Below are 11,047 nucleotides of genomic sequence, written 5' to 3'. Positions count from 1 at the left end.
GCCCGGGGTGGGGGCCCTATGTGGGCGGGGCCGGCTGGGGGCGGGGCCGAGGGCCGGGAGGCCGCTCGGGGGCCGGAGGGACCGCCGGGCGGTGACGTCACCGCATGACTGGGTTTTTATGAATGAAAGGAATCCTGTGAGTGAGTAATTCCGGGAAGCTCGCCTTACAACTCCGCGCCGCCCCCCGCGCCGCCCGCCCCACAACAAAACTCGGCGCGGCGCTCTCGGGAGCCCGGCTCGGAGCGACCCGCGGTCGGGACCGGAGGGAGCCAGGACCAGGGCGCCGGGCCGGGACAGCCAGCCCGGACGGCGGCGGCGGGGCCAGGCGGAGCGGGCCGAGAGGCGGGTGAGGGAAGGCTCCGAGGCGGGGACGGGCGCGCGGAAGCCGGGGCGCAGGGCCGGGTGCCCGGGATCGTGCCCGGGGCCCGCGGGGTGCCCTCGCCCGGACGCCGGGTGGCGGGGGAGCGGGGCCCGGAGGTCGGGGGCACCGAGCTGGGCGGGGCGCGGCGGGACGGGACGGGACGGGACCGGGCAGCGCAGGCCGGCGAGCGGCGGCGTCCGCCCAGGCGGGGCCGGGGGCGGCGTGTGCACGTACGTGACTCGGCGAGAGCAGTCCCTGGACGCCCGCCCGCGGGCCGTGCGTGCGCGGTTTGTTTACCTCCGAGGGCGGGGGCGGGGGCGGGGGCGGGCGTGTGTGTCTGTTCCCGGCCGGGGGCCCTCGTATCTTACCGGGTGCGTGAGTGAGACAGGCGGGGGGGCGTGCGTGTGCGTGTGTGTCCGCCCGCCCACGCGCTCCCGGGGCCGAAGACCCCCCTGCGGCCTGCGTGCCAGCCGTGTGCTGTGCCCCTCGGAAAGAGTGTCCCCACATGAATAAACGCAGAACAGGGACTCGATCGACGGAAGTGGCCAGCTCCCTGGTCACACGGGGGGACGGGAACTCTCCCTTGGGCTGTCCCCTTCCGACCAGTCCGCAGCCGGGCCCTTCGGTCTACGGAGTTTCCCAGGGACACGGCCATGTGACTGCCGTGCTTGTCCCTGGCCCAGAGCGGGCGCCTGCAGCCACAGGGTGGGGCAAAGTATCAAAGGCCCCACCCGGCTGGACTGAGGGGTGAGAGAGGGCCGGCCCTGGCCTCAGCACCCCGATCCATCGGGCTGGCAACAAAATAGGCTGGTGCCTCTGTCCTGGTCCCCAGGTTTTCCAGCACGGGGTGGGGGTCCATCCCCTCCCTCTCAGGAGGAAGAAGGACCAGAAAACCCAACGCAAAGGTGGCAAGTCAGAAGGAATCCCTGGCCTCTTCTCTCTGGTGGCCACTCTGGCTGGTCCTGGTTCTGGAGGTTGTACCTGCTGGGTTGGGGAGGGTGAGACCGGGAGGTTGGGGTGGAGCTGGTTTCTGCTCTCCTGGTAGTTTCAGTTCACAGGTGGGATTAGTCAGACCTATTGATGGTTGGACCTGAGGAGCTAGTTGAAGGCCTGGGCCAGCCCTAGGACCCAGAGTCCTCACCCTGGGCTGGGCATGGTCCACAGGCAGGTGGCAACAGGTGGTCTTGGTCCATGAAGGGTTAAGATGTGAGAGGCAGGGCCCTGACCTAGCCCCTCTCCCCAAGAGCCCACTGACATTCAGGGTTGGGGTTCCTTGGTCCTCTTCTGCCCTCCTCCCACCCTCAGAGCTTGGTGGGGGGCAGTAATTGAGTTTGCTGGGGGGAGGAACCAGACGATCTTTTAACCTCAAGCCTTTGAGCCCTGGTGAGCTCTGGTACCACAGCTGGGAATCAGTGTCGCCATCTGCAGCAGGAACTAGACAATATTTGGGGTGGCAGGATGGGTGTAGAATGGAGAGGTATGGCAGCCTCTGCACACCAGCTATTTTCCAGGGGACCTGTGTGAGAGAAAGAGGAGCCAACAGCCCCAGGCTGGAGCCAGGGATGTCCTGGAGTATAGCGTTTGAGTAAGGGAGGTGGCAGCCAGGAGCACAGGAACCAGGCAGGCCCATCCTTCAGGGCTGGACAGGAAATGTCCCCCAGTAGGGCAGGGGGTCAGGGGACAAGGGGAAGTGGCTGGTTGGCTGGAAAGCTAGCACTGAAAGTTTTGACCTTCCATTGAATCACCTCTGGGCCTTCCCTGGGTCTGGGACCCAGCATGGGACAGCCTTCCTCAGTCCTGACACTTCTGGCCTGCGTTGCCATCTGCTGTGGGTCAGGTGCTGGGGATGAGATGGTGAAGAAACCAGGTCCAGAGCCTGCCCTCTGGGAGCAGGGAAACAAAGTTGAAGAAGAGCTACCAAACTAAAAGCAAAACCACAGCTGAGATGGGTAGTATGAGGAGAAGACATTGATTTGAAGTATGTCACGGGGCTCTAACTTAGCCAGGACCATCAAGGGAGGCTTCTCTGAGGAGGTGACCAGTGAGTTGGGTTGCCAGATGGAGGGATGGTCATCTGTGGAGCCCCTACAGGCAGGGGTTGTGATTCCTCTTTTGGCCTTTGGGACCCAGCAACAAGTCTGGGCAGAGTAGGTGCCTCTTGGAAGTTTGCTGATTAAATGAATGAATGAGCACCAGATCCATGTCCTGGAAAAATTCCACAGCACTTGGAGAAAAAGGCCTGGGAACCCCCAGGGAAGCAGAAAGTCCGAACAGGCTATAGGATTTCTTGAAGCAATCTCTCAAAAGTGAGCAGATCCTTCAGAACCCACGTGCCATCCTCTCTCTCTCTCTCTCTCTCACACACACACACACTCCTTGTGGGAAATGTACTAGGATGGTAGTGTTTCCTGTCTGTTCCTTCATTGTTAGCATGAGGCTCCTGGGAGAGAGTGGGGAGACAATACAGTGGAGACCTGGGGGACCCACAGCGTGGGCTGGAGTGGGGGCTGGCATTGCAGGGTTTTGAAATGCGCGGAGCATGAGCAGGTGTGTAGGTTTGTGTCAGCTGTCAGCAGTGCTCCCTCTGACAGCTCTTAGGAGAGGACAGATGGCAGGGCCGGTGGTGGAGGCTGGCAAGGCTGGAGGCCAGTGAGGAGCTGGCTGTGGTCATAGTTCAGCCGAAGGGGGAAGTGGTCCCTGGCTGTGCAGGTGGCGCAGAGGGATGGTCAAAGCTGACAGTCTCAGAGTTTGTGCTCCCAGGAACTGGGAGGAGGCATGTGGCTTAGTGTGGCCTCCGTCCTGGGCTGCTTCCCATGTGAGTGGCGTGACTCTGGACTCCCCTGTTGATCAATCCGGGCGTTACCTCCTAGGGCTGTCAAGAGGACCAGGGTGATGTTGGTGGAAAGGGGGGCCGGATGCAGCCCTGAGTCCTGTATGGGCATTCACAATTCCTCCCGATTTGGGGGGAGGCAGCCGTTTCCCTGCCTCCGGGAAGCCTCCACTCTGTTGGTGGTCTCAGAGCTCCATTCTGGACCAGAATCTGACACTCAGAACTCCAAAGTAACCAGTGCTGGAGGGTACTATGGGCTCAGTGGAGGTTTGGCATGTTGGGAAACTGAGACCCAGAGGGGACTGACAGATGGGAAGTCGCGTGGTGCGAGTGGGTGGCAGACCCAGAGCTAGAATGCAAGGCCCCTGCTTCCCTGCGGCGCTGGGTTCTCCCAGCTTTGCTCCCCTTCCAGCAGGGAGGAGGCTCCACCAGTGCTGGCTGCCAAGGCCCAGGAAAACACATTTTTTCCCTCTGTCCTCACAGAGGAAGCAGAATGGCTCAGCAGCCAGAGAGGAGCCCATGCCAGTGGGTGGGCCGTCTGCAGGATGTCTCTGGAGTGGACGAGGGGCCAGGGAGGGGCTGGCAGAAGGGCTGGTGGCGCTCACTGGCCTAGGCAGCTGTCAGTCCCTGAGAGCAAGCTCATTCCCCGGGCATCCCAAAGAATATAGGGAACCTGCAGACCTTGGAGGTCAAGTCTGCTGACCTCAAAGGGAAGAAGAGAAGAAATTGGGGCATGTGTGGGGGAGGGGGCTGCCGCTGAAGAAAGGTCCCGGAGCTGGGGGTCAGGACCCTGGGGTTCCAGCCCATCACTGCCACAAAACAGTTGCTTGGTTGCCTCAGTTATAGAACAAAGGGGTTGGACCACCCATGAGCAAACAGGGGTGCTTTGGCTGACATTCAGCATTTGCTTGAAGGCTGAGGCTACAACAGGAGGAGGAGAAGAGGGAAGAACAGGATCAAAGCATCCCTAGGAACCGAAAATACTTAGAATCCCAGTCAGCTGAGTGGATGGGAACTTCGGCCCTTACGTAGAATAGGGGATGTCCAACAGCTTCGGCCTCTAGGGCCGACTGTGCAGGGTTGTGTGGAGTCCAAGGCTGCGTGCTCAGCGCTCAGGGCAGTGCTGTGATTGATTAGTGATGCCTGCAGAGAGCAGGCCTGCAGGGATGGGGCCTGCAAGGATGGGGCAGTAAGCCAGCCACCTGCCACTCCTGCCCTTGTCTGAGTCTCTTGTGTTTTACATATTTACACTATTATGATCGTCCCCACTTTACAAGCAAAGAAACCAAGGTCTCAGGAGAGGGAGAAGGACCTGGCTGAGAGTGAGGCCATGCCTCGGAGGTTCTGTGTTGGGCACAGCACCCTGTACTCAGCACCCAGCACCCGATAGGCTCAGTTAACCTGCTACCTCTTTCCTATCAGGCCCCTCTGTGTGGCCCAGTCTGCCTCTGTGGGTCACCTAATGCCCCAGCTCCCTGACAGCAGGCACGGGGGCCTGAGTATTTGTGTGGCATATTTATGTCTCAGGCAGACCTGACACACACCCTGGGCGTATCGGAGCTGATAAGTCCAGCCTCCTCTGCACAGAGGTGGGGAAACAGGGCCTCCAGGAACTGAGAGGAGGCATGTGGCTTAGTGTGGCCTCCGTCCTGGGCTGCTTCCCAGGTGAGTGGCGTGACTCTGGACTCCCCTGTTGACCTCTTTGGGCGTTACCTCTTAGGGCTGTCAAAAGGACCAGGGTGACACTGGTGGGAAGGGGGGCCGGATGCAGCCCCGGGTCCTTTATAGGCATTCACAATTCCTCCCGATTTGGGGAGAGGCAGCCTGCCGTTTCCCTGATGTGTGACCTCAGGCGAAGGATGCCCCTCTGTGGTCTCCACTTCCTCCTTGGCTAAGTGAGGAGGCAGGGCCAGTTGCTCTCCAGGGGCCTTTCCTGTGTTACCCCAGCCAGCCAGGAGATGCTGAGTCAGAGCCAGGTCCCAGCGAGCGCCCCAGGCCTGACCCCTCCTGGACAGGCTCAGCAATTCTAAGAACCCCCAGGTGCTCACTGGCCTCTACAGTTGGCCCCACTTGTTTCCTCCCAAACCCCGCTTGGCAGGTGGTGTTCTGATCCTGCAGCTGGAAGAGTAGAGAGCCAGAGAGGCGGAGCGCCTTGCCCAAGGTCACAAGCCCAGGCTTTCCTTGCTTCTCATACCCCACGGGGGGGGGGGGGGGGGGGGGGGGGGGGGGCGGGGGCAAGCATTGGAGGATGGAACCCCCTGTGCTCCCTTCCCATGTTCCCGGTGTCTGTGTCCTAGCATTGCCATGCAGGAGCGAGGGAGCAGATGGAAAGGAGGAAGCACCAGAGAGGGGCCGGAGGGTTTTCTCCTTGACGGTATTCATCTGGGCTTGGGCTTGGCACTCAGTTCAGACCCTGATGAGCAGGGTCATGGTGTCAAGAGACCACCCCCATCTCACCACAGTGCCTGCTCCCTGCACGGCCCTGTGCTGGTGTCCTCAGCACCCACAACTGCCTCGGCCTGGCTCCTGCTGCAGAGCTCCCTGTCTTGGGGGGAGACAACAAGGAAACAGGCCATTACAGGACAGGGGAGAAGTGCCAGGGTGGGCGGCACCTAAGAAATTCTCTGGCTCAGGGAGGGCTTCCTGGAAGAGGAGTTTTGTATGCCCAGGGCAGGAGGATGAATTAGCAATCTGCCAGATAAAGTCAGGGGAGAAGTGTCACAGGGTGTGGAGTTGCCCAAAGGCAATACAGTGTGGGAGAGAGGAAGTGAAATTCTGTGCAGCAGAGGTGCCAAAGGGAGGTGGGGAGGTGGGTAGTGACAGCAAAGGAGCCTGAGGTGACGCACGGTGGGCCTGGATTCTGTCCCAGGGCAAGTAAGGAGCCATGGAAGGTTTTCATCTGGTGGTGACATGGTGAGAGTCACATGGTGAAAAGACCCTCCGGCTGCTGAGTGGAGGAATGGAGGCCAGCAGGGGAACATTCTAGGCCCTCCCTGGGTGTGTGTGGGGGAGAGGAAGGTGACCTTTTAAGAGGACTGTATTGAAGGGTAGGATTGGTGGGGGTGGTGTATGAGGGTCTCCACGTAGCGTCTGTGAAAGGCCAGGGTCCTGACTTAGGATTTTCTGGGCCTCGGTGACACCACAAAGGTGATACCACAAGCTTGGGTGGCTCTGAAGACCTTCCCAGCCCAGGGGCCATAGTGGCTGCCTCTATCGGGATCCCTTCAAGTGCCACTGTCCCCCTCCTGTCCCTCTCCTTGCTTCCCTCTGGGGTGTCAGACCCCCTGGCTGTGGGGGCCCGGAGGCGCTGGGGGACTCCAGAGAAGCCTGGGGCTGTCTGCATCTCCGCCTGAGTCACACTGAGAATTCAACAACCATTACCTGAGCATCTGCTGTGGGCCGGGCTGTGGGCACTAGGGATGCTTCAGAGGACGAGGCCAAATCTCTGCTGCCATGGAGCTGGCACTGAATGAGTATGTGCAATGGATAATTAAGAATACGTTCAGTGGAAAGTACTATAGAGAAACATGAGGTAGGGAAGGGAGATGGGGGGAGAGAGAGTGTGTGTGTATGTGTACCAGGGGCTTAGAATCCTAAACTGAGTGAGAACATGAGATTTGAAAAGGTGAGGAAAGAAGCTTTGTAGCCATCTAGGGAAAGAGAAAGCCAGGCCCAGGGAACAGCCAGTGCAAAGGCCCTGGGGAGGGGAGTCCCACAGTGAGTTCCAGGGATACTGGGGCCTGCGGGAATGTGTCAGAGGCTGAGCTGAGGCTGTGAGGCCCCGCAGAAAGCTCAAGAAACCAGGGTTTGGACCCCATTTGCCCCAGCTGCGCTCTATCAAACCAGGTATTGCTAATGAGATGGAGAGGATGCTGCATCTCAGGCCACAGGGCATCTTCCCGCCCTGTCCCCTTTGCTCCTCACCACCACACCTCCCCATGGGGGCTATCAGATCAGGAAACCCAGGCTAACAATGAATGGGGGAGAAGATCAGATCTGCTGGGTACAGACAGGACTGCTGCTTTAAAGGGGGCTTGGGGGACAGTCCCCTCCCCAGCCCCAAGCTATGGCCACTGGCCTCTAGAATGCACCCTCCATGTCTCCCCAGTGCCAAGGTCTGGCATATAGTAAATGCTCAATAAATACTTGTTGAAAGGACATGGAACTTTCAGGACTGTAGGGAGACCCTGAGGGCCACTGGGCCCCTCATCAGTTTAGGCAGGGCTGCCCTGTCTGCCCAGGGCAGTGGGGAATTAGTGCTGGGCAGGGGAAGCTTTCCCAAGACAGATTTGGGTGAGGAAGGCTTGGAGGGGACTGGTTATGTTTTATTTTGATGGGGTGTAGGTTGGACTCTGAAAAGTCATTGGCTAGCTCTACACCCAGCATGAGGCTCAATCATGACCCTGAGATCTAGAGTCGCACACTCTATCAACTGAGCCAGCCAGTTGCCCCAAATATGGTTTGCATACTTTGCTGTACATAGGCTATACTTTAGTGAAAAGCTAAAAAAAATCAAATAGGCATCTCTGCACCCCATGTGGAAGAATGGCTGGGGAGGGGGCATCTGTTCCTTTGATGCATACTTATTGAGCATCTCCTGTGTGCCAGGCACTGACTTAGGCACACTGATGCTGTAGTAGAATAGGCAAGGCCTCAGCCCTCAGGAGTTTGCATTTTGGTGGAGGAGAGGTGGGATGGAGGCAGATAACCAGGTAACCAAACAAAATAATTACAGAAGGGCTGACTGTTACGAGGGTTAGCAAACAGGATGATGTGATATGACACAGGAGGTGTTTAGCCAGGACAGTTAGACCACTTTGAAGAGATGACTCTGGGCAAAGCCCTAAAGGATGAAGAGTCATGGTGGGGAGATGAAAAGGAAGAGAACAGTAAAGACAGCAGCAAGTGCAAAGGCCCCGAGGCTGGAATGAACCCTTCAAGGGGACCACTGTGGCTGGACCACTGGGACAGAGAAAGGTGGTATGTTGGGAGTTTCATAGCAGCAGAGGCCTTGAATGCTTTAGTAGCAAATTTGGGTTTTATTCTAAGTAAAAAAGAAAGTGACCTTTGTCTCCTCTCTCTCCTAGGTCTCAGCCCAGAGGGCACCTTCTGCAAATATGTCCGTGGATCCCTTATCCAGCAAAGCCCTGAAGGTGAGGAGGCTGCCTCTGTTGTCCCTGTCCTCCCCCTCCCTCCCTCCCTGCCTGCCTGGGCCAACGGGCATCCCAGCTTACCCTTCAGTTCCTGGAATCCTCAAGCGTGGCTCAGCAAGCTGCAGGTGTTCATGAGCCCCAGGAAGGCCCCTGGGCTGGAAACCAAGCGGCCTGGGCTCTGGTCACAGGCTCTGTTCCTTCCCCCTCTGTCCCCACCCCGGGGGGAGGGGGCAGGTCACTTCCCTCTCTGGGCCGGTTTCCCCATTGGAACAGTGCTCACTGGGCTGCAGGACTTCAAAGTGCTTTCTGGGCCGGGTTTCTCTGGCTGAGTCCAGGCTGGGACACTGGGTGAGAATTTGGACCCAGCCCTGGAGTGGTGGTTCCTTTTGTGTTTGTATCCTGGTTTGGCCCAGTTTCCCCTTTCTGGATTCCTTGCCCCCGTTTGGGGTCTTGGAGCCAATCCAGCCACCACGCCAAAGGCCTGTGGTGGTGATGGGGGTGGAGGGGGAGCTGTGGTCCCCATGCGCCCGCCATGCTGCCCCCAGATCAAGCGTGAGCTGAGCGAGAACACGCCGCACCTGTCGGACGAGGCGCTGATGGGGCTGTCGGTGCGCGAGCTGAACCGGCACCTGCGCGGGCTCTCGGCCGAGGAGGTGACGCGGCTCAAGCAGCGGCGCCGCACGCTCAAGAACCGCGGCTACGCGGCCAGCTGCCGCGTGAAGCGCGTGTGCCAGAAGGAGGAGCTGCAGAAGCAGAAGTCGGAGCTGGAGCGCGAGGTGGACAAGCTGGCGCGCGAGAACGCAGCCATGCGCCTGGAGCTCGACGCGCTGCGCGGCAAGTGCGAGGCGCTGCAGGGCTTCGCGCGCTCCGTGGCCGCCCGCGGGCCCGCAGCCCTCGTGGCGCCCGCGAGCGTCATCACCATCGTCAAGTCGGCCCCCGGGCCCGGGTCGGGCCCCGCCCCCGCCCCCGCCCCCGGGCCCGGCCCCGCCCCCGCCGCCTGCTCCTAGTGCCCGCCCGGCCCCGCCCCGTCTCCAAGCCACGCCCCTCCGAACCCCCGCTTCCTTCCCAAAGTGCCTAAGCGTGGTCTCTGTTCCCCAGGTGTCATTTCTCTGCAGCCACCGGCCCCTGTGTTGAGCACCTGTTCCCTCCCGAACCTGCTGTCTTCCTCGTTGTGGCCCCTATAACTGGGACCTACTAGGTGGCCCTGGGGTGGGACAACTTTGATGAGAATGGTAGGGTGGGGTTGGAGTCTGGGGTTTCTTTTGGCTGGAAGTCCAGCAGTCTTAGACTGGGAGGATGGGAGGATGGGATACAGAGCGGATTAGAGAAGGGCTGTCCGGGAGGAGGGCCACCCCTCATTTTGTAAACTGTTTGCTCAGATCGCGCCATAGCCCCTCCGCATCTTCCCAGATTCAGGACCAAATTTGGCTCTACGTGTGTCTCCTGGGGCTAGGAAGCTAATGCTCCCATCTCTGCTTTGGGCCCGGGGGTGCCTGGCCTTCCAAAGCTGGGAGAAGTATCAGAAATCACCTAGTGAAAGCCAGTTAACAGAAGGGGAAACAGGTCTCCAGCAGACATGCCAGTGCCCAAGGCCTTCTATGGTTAGTGGTTGGGCTGGAAAAGTCAGGTCTCCTTACCCTGCCCTGAGAGATTCCAACCGGATGACCCAGCCCCGAGATTCCAGGGGATCCAGCAGGAGGATCCAGCTAGGGTTGCCAGGGGGATTATGGACATGGACTGGAAAGGATGATGGGAGGGCCTCCCTGGCCCAGGAGCCGCTTCTGTGAGTTAGGGGAAGAGAAATAGAGGGCCTGAGAAGGTGATCCAGATGGAAGAGATGGAAGGAGCTGGCCAGCCAAAGAGAAAGGGGACCAAGGAGGTGACCATCCACTGTGGCAGGTGGGAAGATGAGAAGATATAGGTCCTGAGGTCTTGCAGCCAGGGGTGGGGGTCCCACCAGAAAGGAAGGATCCCACCCCTCCCCCTGGGAGTGTCCACTGTGGCTTGGGGGCTGGCCACCGCCACTGATTGCCATTCTCCTGGGAAGCCCAGCCCTGGCCTCTTCCCCCACCCTGTATACAGCTGTTTATTTATTGCACCGAATCTAAGTTATTCTCCCCAGCCAGAAACCTAGCACCCACTCCCTGGGAGAAGTGGTGTATGGCCCTGTGCTGGACTTTATATTTTGTATCTGCAAATAAATCACATTTTATCTTATATTTAGGGAAAGCCGGATGGCAACAACCAAAAAAATGTTGAAAAAAATATTTGCCCGGCCCCCAGATTTTATTTATTTTCTGACTTACAGTAAGCGAGTTATCCGCCTTCTGTATTTTGTAGACTTTCTGAATAAAGTCAAGTTCTCTTTTTCCACAGTGAATAAGTGTTAAGTCCCTGGGCTGTGGTTTTTTTGGGGGGTGGGATAGGTTCTGAATGAGGAGACCCGCTTTCAACTCCAGGCAGGACCCCCTGCCGGAGGGGAGGGCTAGCCCCAATTTGCAAATGAAGAAACTGTGCCATTGGCCCTCACTAGCTCTTACTGGGGCGGGGGTGGTGGTGTTTGGATGGTGGGGTGGTGCTAAAACCTCCGTTCTTCCTCCATCTGGTTGCCTGGAGCCTTCCAGGGGAAGACAAAGCCAGGACCATGAAATGTAGGGTTAAATCCCTGGCATCCCTTCAGTGAATAAACAGTCCCGCCCAGAG

General features: G+C 58.9%; 1 protein-coding gene across 8 annotated transcripts; it reads left to right on the top strand.

Annotated features, from left to right (window-relative positions):
- On the top strand, nucleotides 1–10,727 carry MAFF (MAF bZIP transcription factor F). 8 transcript variants are annotated; one of them, XM_049115301.1, is made up of 4 exons: nucleotides 147–346; nucleotides 1,194–1,335; nucleotides 8,279–8,344; nucleotides 8,890–10,727. In XM_049115301.1, exons 3-4 carry the CDS (start codon nucleotides 8,309–8,311, stop codon nucleotides 9,349–9,351), a joined length of 498 nt encoding a protein of 165 aa, XP_048971258.1. In that variant the 5' UTR covers nucleotides 147–346; nucleotides 1,194–1,335; nucleotides 8,279–8,308; the 3' UTR covers nucleotides 9,352–10,727. The 8 variants fall into 8 exon arrangements, with proteins under 8 accessions (XP_048971256.1, XP_048971263.1, XP_048971258.1 ...); XM_049115305.1 differs by lacking the exons at nucleotides 147–346; nucleotides 1,194–1,335 and adding exons at nucleotides 1,371–4,856; nucleotides 5,290–5,352; XM_049115299.1 differs by lacking the exons at nucleotides 147–346; nucleotides 1,194–1,335 and adding an exon at nucleotides 1–136.
- Nucleotides 10,728–11,047: the final 320 nt, after the last annotated feature.

The sequence above is a fragment of the Canis lupus genome, chromosome 10 (genome assembly GCF_003254725.2).
Source record: "Canis lupus dingo isolate Sandy chromosome 10, ASM325472v2, whole genome shotgun sequence".
Taxonomy (NCBI): Eukaryota; Metazoa; Chordata; class Mammalia; order Carnivora; family Canidae; genus Canis; species Canis lupus.
The sequence above is the reverse complement of the archived record's forward strand: the minus strand, read 5'-3'. Positions and strand labels throughout refer to the sequence as shown.